Source organism: Phaenicophaeus curvirostris, chromosome 6, assembly GCF_032191515.1.
Source record: "Phaenicophaeus curvirostris isolate KB17595 chromosome 6, BPBGC_Pcur_1.0, whole genome shotgun sequence".
In the NCBI taxonomy this organism is placed as follows: Eukaryota; Metazoa; Chordata; class Aves; order Cuculiformes; family Cuculidae; genus Phaenicophaeus; species Phaenicophaeus curvirostris.
Window position 1 is genome coordinate 17,460,082 of NC_091397.1, and position 12,700 is coordinate 17,472,781.

At 40.6% G+C, this 12,700-nt stretch overlaps 1 protein-coding gene across 3 annotated transcripts in view; it reads left to right on the forward strand.

Annotated features, from left to right (window-relative positions):
- Window positions 1-12,700, forward strand: part of MKX (mohawk homeobox) — a 47,415-nt gene that overhangs the window by 5,185 nt on the left and 29,530 nt on the right. For all 3 annotated transcript variants that reach the window (XR_011337635.1, XM_069859441.1, XM_069859442.1), the window contains exons 3-4: window positions 3,558-3,711; window positions 4,914-5,249. Coding sequence is in view for 2 of the 3 variants with exons in the window: in XM_069859441.1 (XP_069715542.1) it covers window positions 3,558-3,711; window positions 4,914-5,249 (490 nt within the window). In the remaining variant the exon portion in view is untranslated. The remainder of the gene's footprint in view (window positions 1-3,557; window positions 3,712-4,913; window positions 5,250-12,700) is intronic.

Genomic DNA, 12,700 nt, shown 5'->3' on the forward strand with positions numbered 1-12,700 from the left:
AGACATTTTATGTTTTACTTCAATTAGATTCCAATTCAGAATCCAATAGTTTTTCCTATTAATGTGCTATTAATACGCTACATTTTTTGTTGTATTATTAACTGCATTACTTGATTTATTTTATTTTAAATTTTGGGTTAAATGTTATTGTGAAATTAAAACCAAAAATGGTTATATATTCCTTCCAGCAAGAAATACAAATGGCCACATTGTTGAAGAGAAGTTTTTTGCAGTACTAGAATTAATATATTGGTCATGTGCTGCCGTGTATTTAGTAGTATTCAGAAGCATAAAGGCATATCTGGATTAGCGGAGGAGGAGAGCTGCTTGATTTCTGTTTCATTTCTGAAACTTTGGCCACCTGGAAGCAGTGAAATGGAACAAATTACAATAAAATCACAGAGTCTCTTCAGAAGCAAAGCCACAGGATCAATATTTCGTGACGCTGATACAAGTACCTGATGCTCTCTGGGAATGACTGATCTGCTGTAAAATATGAATGCTGGAAAGCATATCTGCTGTCATTCTCATTGGATTTTGTCTTTTTACTTCTTGAAGAAGTACGTGGTTGTTGCTATAGAAGAATAGTGAATTTTATCATGCATTTTTTCCAAAATATTGAGTTTTGATACTTAGTTCTTTGGGAGGTTTCTGAGACAAAGGTTTTCGCACTGGCTTGTATGCAAATAATTATTTTTGCGGTTTTTATTTTTTGAGGTCACAGTAGCGTAACTTGGGGCCCTTGTAAAAGACAGGTGGCTTTTGGCAGCTTAGGCTGTTTCTTTTTGTAATGGCTTCACTGAGTGGTGGTGAAAACAGGCACTTGCAGTGAGTGGGATCTACAGCAGCAGGCATGCAACTTTTTAAAGACTGCATGAATACACAAGGTAACATTTGAGGCTGGTTGAAATTCGTGACATAACTGTCCTTGGCTTTAAAGGAGCCAGGAACAGCCTGTAATCTGTAGTAACCCAGGTGGTGGCTAGAGCTTGCAGTGAGCGTGCTGTCTGGTGCAGCCTGTGGCCACGCAACCTCTTCCAGTCCACACTCCTGGAGGTTGTCCAAGACTAAAGAGTGAGAGAAATGTTGAATATCTTCCTGTCTCAGAGATCAGAATTTTCCAGCAATATATACCAGTGCCCAAGAGCAGGAGAGCACCCAGGGATACCACACCATAGATTTAGCCTAAAAGCCTCCTAAGTGGATTTGCCTAACTTTCTTTCAGCTTCAGTGTGCCTTGTTGTAATTGCATTTGGGATAAGAGTTTCTGGAATGAGTGTGCTGCTTTGTGCTTCCGCAGAAACCTTCTCTTGTAAATGCTGACTTCAGGTTCTTTGATAATGATCAAATACTACTATTTCCTTCTCTCATAGCTGAAGACATAAAATATGACTCATCTTTTCATATTGATATGCAGAAAGCAAAGTGTTGGCGAGGGAAGAATGAGCCCAAAATAAACCAAGAGTACCATGCAAGAAATTAATTGCTTTTATGTATGAGTCACATTATCTTTCTTTTCTGCGCTTGGCATTTCACTGATGCAATATTTCAATATGTAATGAAATGGAGCATAATGAAATCTTTCTTGTGAGGGGCTGGAAAGCTGTCAGTTTCGTAAGATGCTGCAGTAACTGCTATAATATTCAACGGGACCCTGGACTGATCCATTTCTATTGTTACATACTTTATTTCAGAGTTACACGAAATCACGCAGCAGCCAGGTGATTGCTGCTTCAGCTGAGCAGTCTGGAGTAAGTTTGTTAACGGCAGTAGAAAGTGGATGGACTCCAACCCACCCTTTCTGGTTTACTATAATGATCTCTGTGTCAATATGATGGATATAAACAAGTAACCTTGGAAGAGAATGGAAATTACTTACTCTTCTCTGCCAGCTGCAGTTCTAGCCTGTCACAGTAAACTGCATGGTCTGTAAAGTTATGTCTTTGGCATCCATGCTCTGTATTTTCAGTGGAACCCTGTTTGAAGTAAATGTGATTTTAAATAAAATCAAAGTTACAGGCTTAACGTACCCCTGCTAAGTTCTAGGTGGGACTCTGAACTGAAGTTTTGCTTCTCCTTTAAGCAGATAGTGTTTGTTTTCTCATAATCACCGTAGAAGAAATTATCAAAGCAGAATAATTAGCCAAATATTTCTGTGCAATTTATACAACCTTTGCTAGGTTAGACAGATGATAAAACTAGGTACAAAATCCATCACTGAGGTCTACAGTTTGGCTGTCTAGTAGGTGGGGTAGCATGTGTTGATAAAACATGTGTTAGCTTGCTTTGCAGGTTAACATAAATTAAATTGTATGATCATTCCCAGGTCAGAATATAACTGCAGTATTCTCCAGCTTCCTCTGTGTGCACTTTCACAACACAAAGATGTGAGTGGGGCTATAGACTCCCAACATTCTTTACATTCTCGTTGGCAAGTAATGCTACTCTGCCTCCTTCTTGCAGAGGTCATGTCAAACTACACGTATTCCTGCGAGGAATAGATAGCATTTTTCAGACCTGATTTATCATTAAACAAATATTGTTAGAGTGTAGGTAGCTTGCCTCTGCTCTTGCTTGTAGTAAGGTTATGGTAAGGTCACTCTGTCAGTATCAGTATTTCCTATTTTATATATATTTTAAGTTACAGTAGAACCAAGGCCAGCATTTTTGCAGGTGTACTTTCATGAAATATCACTGCAAATACAGGCATCCCACTTGGTGGTGTGATTAGCACTGCTGGCACAGAAGACTGTACAGTGCCCCTTTGTTTCCTCGGTACCTAAAGCACTGTGAGATCCCCTGTCTTTGAGCCTGACTTTGTGGTGACCCTGTATGCTAGAAGGACACTAACATGTATCTGTTTCGCAATGTCAAACTAGAAAATGCTTTGCAGGTGAGGAGGACAAGCTGGTCTCTCGTTTAGTAGTCACAGTGTGAGGAATCTGCATCTTCACTGCTTTTGAGGGCTTCAACAACAGAAAGAGTTCATAAAAGCTGCTGCTCTGTAGAGCAGGTGGTTGATTAGTGCAGCAACTCAAAGTATGTTGTATAGACTTCGCTTACCCACTTCGCTTACCCACTGTCAGACTTGGAGTACCGATAGCGCATGGGGGAAGAGTTTGGACTTCTATGTAACCACATTCAGAGTAGCTTTTTCTGTTTAACAGCCTTATTGTAGCCTACATAAATGTCACAGGCAAATTACCAAATATTATCTATATGTTTTAATTTAGGATGCAAGTGATGTATTAAAGGTTTGTATTGAAAGTTCAAGGCAGTATCTTAACAACAACAACAACAAAAATTCATACAAAATGAATTTTTCAGGACACCTTAATAAAAACCTTGTTAATAATGATGGTTTGCTAAGACTTGGAAGGGTGGAAAGCCTGAACCTGCCACCTTGTTTGAGGTTCCTTCTTTGCTTAGTGAAAATTTCACATTTCCCTTGTTTGCCTTTATTTGGGGGCATGCATAAAACTCACGAAAACTCTGTGGGTTAGATTTGTTTATTTGTATTGTTTTCAAGAGAAACTAATACACTCCTTTGCATGCAGGTGTCAAACTGGTTTGCCAATGCAAGACGCCGCCTGAAGAATACTGTCAGGCAACCAGATCTTAGCTGGGCTTTACGAATAAAACTGTACAACAAATACGTTCAGGGAAATGCTGAACGACTCAGCGTGAGCAGCGATGACTCATGCTCTGAAGGTTTGTTGATGCTCTTTATATGAATTTTAAAACGACTAAAAAATAGGTTTAGAAAGTATCAGATACCCGAAGGTAGCCGTAACTTCTCACAAAACACCCACAGTGGATCCACCTTTACTTTCTTGAATTAGGTGCTATTTTTGGCTACCAACTGCTATGCAGGCTTGCAAAATGGGATTGTGTAAATTAATCAGGGTAATAATCCGGTTGCATATTATATATATTATTTTGTATATATTGTTACTAGAAAGAGAATTGTTAGTTCGTTAGATTCTACGAGCCTATTAAGTTAATCTGCATTAAAGTAAGAATTGATTTGATTTGTTGATTTAAGGAAATGAGAAATCTCTTGACTCTTGCTTTCCTTGATGGAGGATCTATAGCAATATCACATCATTAACAAGAGAATCTGATTAACTTCAGTGGGGCTTATTATATGTTAGATTGACCATTACTGTATTTATTTTATGTATTTTACCAGCAAGTTTTTTTCTTAACAGATGCACTGAAATTCTCTTCCTACACTAGCAAGTGTAGGATTTTTTTTTCAACAGCACCCTATAATTTTTAATAGAACATTTGTATGAATTATGTCTGTAGGTGCTTTTTGTTCAGTCAGTTGTGACATAGAGATACATTGACAAGAACAAATCCTGCAGAATACTGTCAGAAATGTGTAGGTGAATTTTTGGAAGAACATGCTTAAATTCTACTCAGTTTCAATTTACATCGTTCCAATTTTAGTTTTTACTCACTTTTCTTTGATTTCTACTCCCCTTTAAAAATTGGTTGCAGGACAATTAGAAGGGCACAGTTTAAGCAAATATGCTTAAATGTGTCATAGTACTCAGGAAAAGCAAATGCTGAGTTATGATAGTAAAAATTCAACTTATTCACACAGATTTTTGAAGGTTTGTCACTGCTTTAAGGCTCTCATCAGTTTCTTTCTACGTGCCTTTTGTTGCTTATGAACAAATTAGACTCAGCGACTGTTGCAGTTTTGGAATAGCTGGAACATCCAAGAACCACGGGAACTGCTGTGAGCAATGTGTAAACAGAAGAAAGTGAAAATCATTGTCTAATGTCTAAAGTTATTGTCTAGTTTTAGTCATGTTTATAGCGATTCAAAACACATAGAGGGAGCGTCTAGTTAAATATTAGGTGTTCAATGTATTACTGTGTCTTTGTTCTTTTGTTTCCAGATGGAGAAAATCCTCCAAGAAACCATATGAGTGAAGGGGGATATAACAAACCAGTTCATCATACTGTGATTAAAACTGAAAGTTCAGTAATAAAAACAGGAGTGAGACCAGAAACAAGTGCCAATGAGGATTATGTGTCACCCCCTAAATACAAAAGCAGCTTATTGAATCGTTACCTAAATGACTCATTGAGACATGTCATGGCTACTAATGCAGCTATGATTGAAAAAACAAGGCAAAGGAATCACTCTGGTTCATTTAGCTCCAATGAATTTGAGGAGGAATTGGTGTCTCCATCATCATCAGAGACAGAAGGCAATTTTGTCTACCGAACAGGTAAGGAATTCTTTCTGCATCGTTACTAATCTTTGGTGGATGGTGTCACCTGGAATGAGTGCCACCTGACTGCTCCTTTTATGAGAGCGGATAACTGCTGTCCATCCTTGCATTCACTGGAGAACTTCTGCCTGCAGTATTGAATTAAATGCTGTTGCTGACTGCTGTTGATTTGCTTTTTTGAATGGAACTGATTTTTAAATTACACTTACAGGCCGGTTTTGTCAGCACTAAGACAGGCCTAAAGAAGAAGAAAACTTTTGAGCATTTTATTACAATAGGAGAGGACTAGAGGAGGACTAAAGTACTCCTTGGTCTCAGGCGAGAGGAAGAGGAGGGCTTTGAAATATCCAGGTGACCGTTTGTGGCACTTACATGAGTCATATGCTACCCAATGAAGTGCCCATGAAAACCTTTCTCTGCTGTACAGCATCTTTTCTGCCTCAAGTGTGCCTTCTCCAGAGCGAGGTTGTTTGGTGTTCATGCATCTCTTGAGAATGAATGGTTTAATTCTGCGTCACTCCAGATGCAGTGCACTGTGCTAAGGGGCCACAGACCTAGCCATTAAATATCTTGGCTTTATTTTTTTGAAGTGTTACACATAATTTATTATTTTAATCTTATCAATAAAACCAGAAAAGCATGATTTATGTAATCCGCTGTGTTACAAGTCAGAGGAAGGCGCATGGGACTGCCTGGTCCATGCCAGTAAATTGCTGTAAATCAGGGCAAGATCAGGACTTATTAAGGTTCCTGTGGGGCAGGGAGTGCTGGAAGACTTGTCTTGTGAAGCATGTTTTGTATTTATTTAGGGACATAAGGCAAAGGCTGTCCCCTTATCTTTGAAAAAAAACAGTCTTGTGTCTGGAGCGCTGGAGGTCTCCACCAGTGTCTCTCAGTTTCCACCCATCACAGCTGCCCTTCGCATTGTCCCAGGTCCTTTCTCAGGGTGGGTGTTCTGCCAGGGACTGCCCTGTGGGAAGCATCGCTTTTGGCATGGATAAATATTGATGAAAAGTTCTGGAGGGCTTTGCATTAAAATTAATAGAGATTTTTATATTGTAGTTGGTTCCCTTTGGCTTCCCCAGCAGGCAGGTTCAGGTGTCCCTCACCTTTGCAACCTCTAAAGGCTGCAATATTTGCCCTCTCCTTCCTGGCTCATTTCATGTGTTTTTTTCATCCCTGTGGTGGGGCCACAAGGATTTCAGAAGGATGTGTGCTCTGGTTGTAGTAGGAGGACACTGGTGCATGCAGGTTGTCAAGGGATGACCGAGGGGTGGAATGGGGGCCCCATAGAGAAAAGGGATCTCGTGGAGAGCAGGAATAGTGCAAGCACAATGAGCAAGTTTCTGAATTAACTCTCTGATCATTTAGCTTTTTTTTTTTTTTAACGTATCAAATGCATTTGGTCTGCACTATGGGCATGTCATCTGCCAAGTTTTATTTTTAAGCAAAAAGTTACTCAGGAGTAAATGCAGCAGCTTCGATACGTAAACTTCTGTTTATCTGTACTTTTATACCATAACTTAAAAATGGACACAATAACTATTTTTAAATTGTAATGAATTTGCTACTGGATTAAATTCTTTTTGTCAAGTTTCAAGCTGCACTGAAAAATATGGTCTTTAATGAGAAAGCTGAGACAGGCACACCATAACTGTGCGAGTTTACAAGCTAGAGTGGAATGACTAAAAGCCTGTATATTTGTCCTTAAAGTTCATAACTGACATTCCTAGAACTCCTCTTGAGATCATATTTAAGTCAGTTCTTAAATATCTTTGTTAATGTTTTGAAACGTTATGGCCTTAGGTGAGAACCCACCAGCAGCTCTCACCTTATACTTCTTTTTACACTGCAGACAAGCGGTAGCCTGCTTATAGAAAGAAAAAGATCTACGCACACACTACATTATTTGGTATATCCTTATTGTAAGTGTGTGCATAGTCAGGAAATAATAAGTACAAATAGGCTTTTTTCAGCTGCAGGATTAAAGTCACATTAATGATTTTCTGGTAGTATTATAACATGCAGGAACTGAACCTGTCACTAACAAAGTAGTTTCAAATTATCATCCATTCATGAAATCTACTTACAAGTAGATGAAATTATCACAATTTTTGTTAGATAGGAAGTGATAAATACAGATATTTTAATTTTTCATGTCTTTTGTCTGTAATTTGAATATATGAGATGGCAGTTTTTAGTGCAGTCATGTAGCAGACCCGTATCTGTGTTCTCAAAAATAGCTGCAATCCATTTTGGTTAAGCAGGGTTTGGCTGACTGTACCACTCATACCTTCCTGAAAGGAGCAAGTGTATTTTTAAGTGAGATTTCACCACCTCTAAGGAGCTCCCCACTGCAGTTTTTTGTTAAGTAAAACAGCTGTTTAGCACCAAGGGGTTAAAGCAGAATTGTGAATTCCCTACAAGACTTTTTAGTTTATGAAGACATTTTGAGTGGTATTTCAAAAAGCATAGAGTGAAAACTGATTGATATTTTATTTTTGAGAACATTTGACAAGGTTGCTGTGCTCCTAGGAGCAGGTAGTTATTTGCGTTGAGTCAAATTCTTTATTATTCTTCCCTCGAAAAACAACTTCTTATAGCAGATCGTGAATAGAAAGCTTACTTACCGCGTCTGGTTTGTGTTATGGGACAGACCCTGATTTCAGGTGCATCAGTGTGTTTGAGGCTACTTCACTCACCCAGTGCCCAGGTCAGCGTGGCCACGAGCGTCTCAACACCTGTACCAAATTAACAGAGTACAAGTGCAGCGTACAATGACAAAACGAAGAAATTGCAGTTTAAAGTTTATAAGGAAAACACGTTGTACAGTTTCCCATTTCAGTCATTAACATGCTTATAAACACGGAACCATATGCTGCTCTAGCTTCATGCAAGTGGGAAATCCTGTGCACAGATTAAGGACAGGCTATATAACTGACTGTCGGGAGAACAGCCTCGCTTTATACGTCTTGCATGATTATTACAGGCTTGTGGGAATCTGCTTTAGTGCTGGGGTGGGAGCAGCAAGCGTCGATCCTGAGTTCCTCACAGATATGGTGCCTGTGCTGCTCCGTCGCGCTCCAGCTGTGCAGCTCGGAGAGCAGGGGAGCTTCCGTGAGCAGAGCGGCCCTTCAGCACAGGGAGGGATGGAGCAGCCAGGAAAAGAGCACAGCTGTACTCGGATGCGTCACATGTGTAAGCACTTCTGTTGTAAGCTGATATGCTTTTGTATATAATGTGACATATGCGCTTGTGTTCATTCAAGGCAGAAAACTTCACTTTGGATTAATCCTACTGCAGGTATAATCTATGAGTATATGTAATTGGTCAAATATGTGTCTTAAACTGACCGCTGGAAGGCTTGGTTCAGTGTTTTAGTTTACTTAAAAATCTGTGTTAGAGAACAAGTTTTCATTAACTCCTTGGCATGCTGTCATTCACAGCAGGTTCACTGTGTGACAGGAATAACTCAAACCAGACTTGCCTATCTGTATTTGTTGTATGAACATATGCAGAAACAAGAGTCCAACTGCAACAAGTACTCCAGAAATCTGTAAGGAAGAGATCTAATAATGTTTGCAGTGAGACTGGACATAAATCTAAAGTGGTAATGTCAGCGTTTGGTTTACAGATCACTAAAATATGCTGACTTTGTGATCATGCTGCATTGCTCTGCGAGTGTCCTGTCGTCAGTCACCTGCAGGAATAAAATGTTCTGCATCATTATAGTACAAGGAAATGAAAAATCCCAGCTTTCTGGGGTATCACTGTCTGGTGAGTTGCATTTGGTGAATGAAAGCAGGAATTAAAATGAGAGAAAGAGTAATGAAATGGCAGGACAGGGAGTTTTCTGACTTTTTTCCGTAGGGAGATTTCCATTGATTTCACATTATATGTTACTTAGCATGGTACAAAAGCCAGAACAAATAAAAATAGTGAGGGAGCTAAAGACTTGCAAGCCTGGAAAGGAGGGTGGCTTTTAGAAAACTCTTGACTGACTAGTTGATTTTTGAAGATGTTTGATCTCTATTTTTGGATGTTTATACTCTGGGCCATGCTCTGTTTCTGATGTTTTCATTACTACTGCCTTTTTCTTTCTCCTCACCTTCCTTTCTTTCTTTCACTTGTATCCTGCAAAGTTTGTGATTTGTAAAGCATGATCCTGGCTATTGCGGCACACTGAGCACCTCTGATGACACCTTCAGCACACTGCAGGATCAGGCCCACATTCATCCAGAGCACTAAAATGTGAGGCTATAGCCATGCACATAAGTATTATAGAGAGACACATGCAAGCTGCAGAACATTGCTGTGATTTGTGTGGTCCTTGCCAACTTTTCCTCCCAATTTAACATTTAGAAATTAGCATGTTATTTAAAAATGAGCTATAAAATTTAAAAGCATAATATGAACACAATGGAACCTGTTTTCAGAAACACCTCGAGGGACCTGCAAAAACTGCTAGTACCTGTGACTTTTGCAAGTTTGATCTAAACAGTGCTGGAGACCTTAGGGATAGTTTAAAATAAAAGGTAACCTGGGAGAGCTGAAGGAGGTCCTTGTTGCAGATCCAAATGTCATCTAGAAGTGAAATGGAAAAGGGGAATGTCAAGTACAGTATTAAACGCACACGGCAGCATAACTACAGTTTGAAGTTAACACAGTTAAGATCATATTTCTGCAGGAATTTTGTTATTACATGACCTGGTTCATCAACACTGAAATAGCATGGAATTGAGAACTGAGGAGAGGATTGCATTTAATTTGCTGTTCTGTTGTTTTTTTCTAAAGAAAGATTAAAAGGAAACAGCTTTACTACAGGGACAGTGTCAGGTTTAATATACCAGATGTGATAGCCCAAAGTTGGGAATTTTTAAGATTGTGCCTACTCCCTGTTAGTTACATAGGTTGTTCGCTTTCTGCAGTTCTTTCAGTTCGAACTGCAAAAAGCAAATAAACTGGTTTTTTAGTTCCCTTTAGTTTCTTGGTTTCTCAGTGTATGAGCTGCAAAGGGAATGAGTCAGGATTATTTCCGCGTGACCCTGGAAAACAGTGCTTTGTCAAAACTGAACCTTTTGTGGAAAGGTAGCAGTTTCAACCACTCTCAGGTAGGGGAACGATAAGAAGAAGGTGCTGGGTGGGCTGGGAGCATTGATGGCACCCAGGGCACAGCACCCTCCCAAAACCCTGGCCACCCTGAGAGCTGCCAGCAAGCTGGGGAGCACTTTGCCTGGAGCCAGCCCCACCAGGAGGGGAAGCAGGGCACCTGGCAGTGTTAGCTTTTCTGAGCCACTTGTATCCACTCCCTGCCTCTAAAGGTCAGTTTTGTGGGAAAAGAGAGTACTTGTTTTCTCACATGTGCTGGGTGCAAACACTGCACATCCTTGTTTTATCTGCTTGTTTTCAGATGCAAACACCTGTGAATGTTTGGGATTGTTTGGTTTTTTTTTAATCTCAAAATATTAAAGATTCTGTAGATTGGGCTGTATGCAGGTCAGATGTGCTTCCAGTAGCAGTGTGTTTGTGGATATAATTTGGGTATAATTGCTATGGAGATCCCATGGAGCTGGGGAGATCCACGTGAGCCTCTGCTGGTTTTGCTTCTATTGACATGGCAAATCTTCCATGTACTTCACTAAAAACTAGCTTGAGACAGTTGTTTTGGTGCAGAGGATTTTCTTCAAGTCAATTTGCTTCAGGGCAGCACGTCTCGGGACTCCTAACAGCATTATCACTGCAGAGAGTAAGACATTCTTTCATGAATGATTTGAAATGGAAAAGATGACAACATCTGACTGAAAAATCAGAAAGACAAAAAAAAATCAGGGGATCAGCCATTTTTCCATGGCCGCAGGTTGCTGCTGCCCGTGCCGGTGCAGCAGCCCGCCTCTGTTCCTCCAAGACCATTAAAATTTCCCCAATGCAAATATTCACAACAGCAGCCAAAAAAGCAATAGAACCCTGTGCTTGCCCAAGACCTCTCTCAGACACAGCAGGAAAAATGTATGGTGCTGTCACCAATCACTAACAACTATATATTTTAATACTCCTCTTCAGAGTTAGCCAGTGCTGCGGGCCTCAGCGAGGGCTGTTCCCTGGCAAGCCTCAGGCCTCATTCATTTTAGTGAAGGTGTGTGTTCAAAGAGAAAGAAATATTTATCCCCGTTTTCCCATTGTTCAAAATGTTTTCAGAATTATGCTTGGTTTTAAAACCTGGGACCAGCCCAAATGTGAACGTTTCAGGAAATTATGTGCATGGAAAAGTGCACCGTCATAAATCAGACTGTTTTCCAGTTTTAGCTGTAGACTGCAAGGCGAGTAATGAATATAATAGGGAAATTACTAAGAAAATTAGCAGTTCATTTTAGGAGTATTTAAAGAGTGTGTGAAACTCCAGATTGGGAAAGCATTTAGTGAAATGGATGTGATTCCTTCTCCTCTTCCACTGCCTGAGCAGGATTTTCTCCAGTAGCCAAATTTCTGTGCAGATCTCTTAGAGCAAAAACATCAGACTTCCATGCTGTTTTGCAGCATGTCAGCTGGTGTGGCTTTTGCACTGATTCAGGGGATCCGCAGCCGCAAAAGCACTGCCTGGCTGCAGCCACTGACACTGCAAGTAGTTTGTGTGTTGCAAAAGGAAGCACTACTCAAGCAAGGAGGACGGAGGAGGGTTCCAGGGGAGATAATGGGACATGGTAATGGGGAAATTAACCAGCTTGAGTGGAGTAGCAGAAGGCCCTGGGCAGTGCAACAGCCAGGTATGGAGCAGTGCAGCATCGGGCAAGAGCATGGATGTGCATCCCATGGGTCAGCCCCATAGCCTGGCCACCCTGCTCTGCATTGCCTGCTTGCAGAGAGACATCTCCACTTCTGCCTTCCCTGGATACACTTCTTGGGGCACAAAGAAGGGTACGTTACTATTTCTCCTTCCCGGGGAACCCAACAGCAAAATGGGATTATCAGCTGTTTGTGCCAAAGAGAGGATGTAGGCCAATGAACGTGAAAAATATGTCACAATTTTAGAGATAAAAGAGAGAAAAAGAGGAATAAAACATAAGAATGTTTGCAAAGACAAGAAGCGCAGAGATGTGTGCTATCACCTTGTCAGGAGTGGCTGTGAAATCACACAGCTGACTTCATACACCACTGTCTGGAACGTTATTTTGCGTGCAAAGCTGTAGCTGGAGGCAGATCACCCCGGTGCTGGATTTTGAGAAAGACTTGCACAGGCTCTGACGCTGAAATGTGCTCATTCTGCTCCTCTGGGCTCGCGTGAGTCTCCAGCTGGCTCTGCCCCTGCACCAAGACATCTACCCATGGCTCCTGCATGGAGGAGAAATTACGGAGGGGCAAAATCCTTCCTTTTTTGCCCAGTGAATTAGTCTTTCATGTTAAATCTATCATCTCTTTCACAAGTAACCACTGTCTTCAGTGACACAAATCTC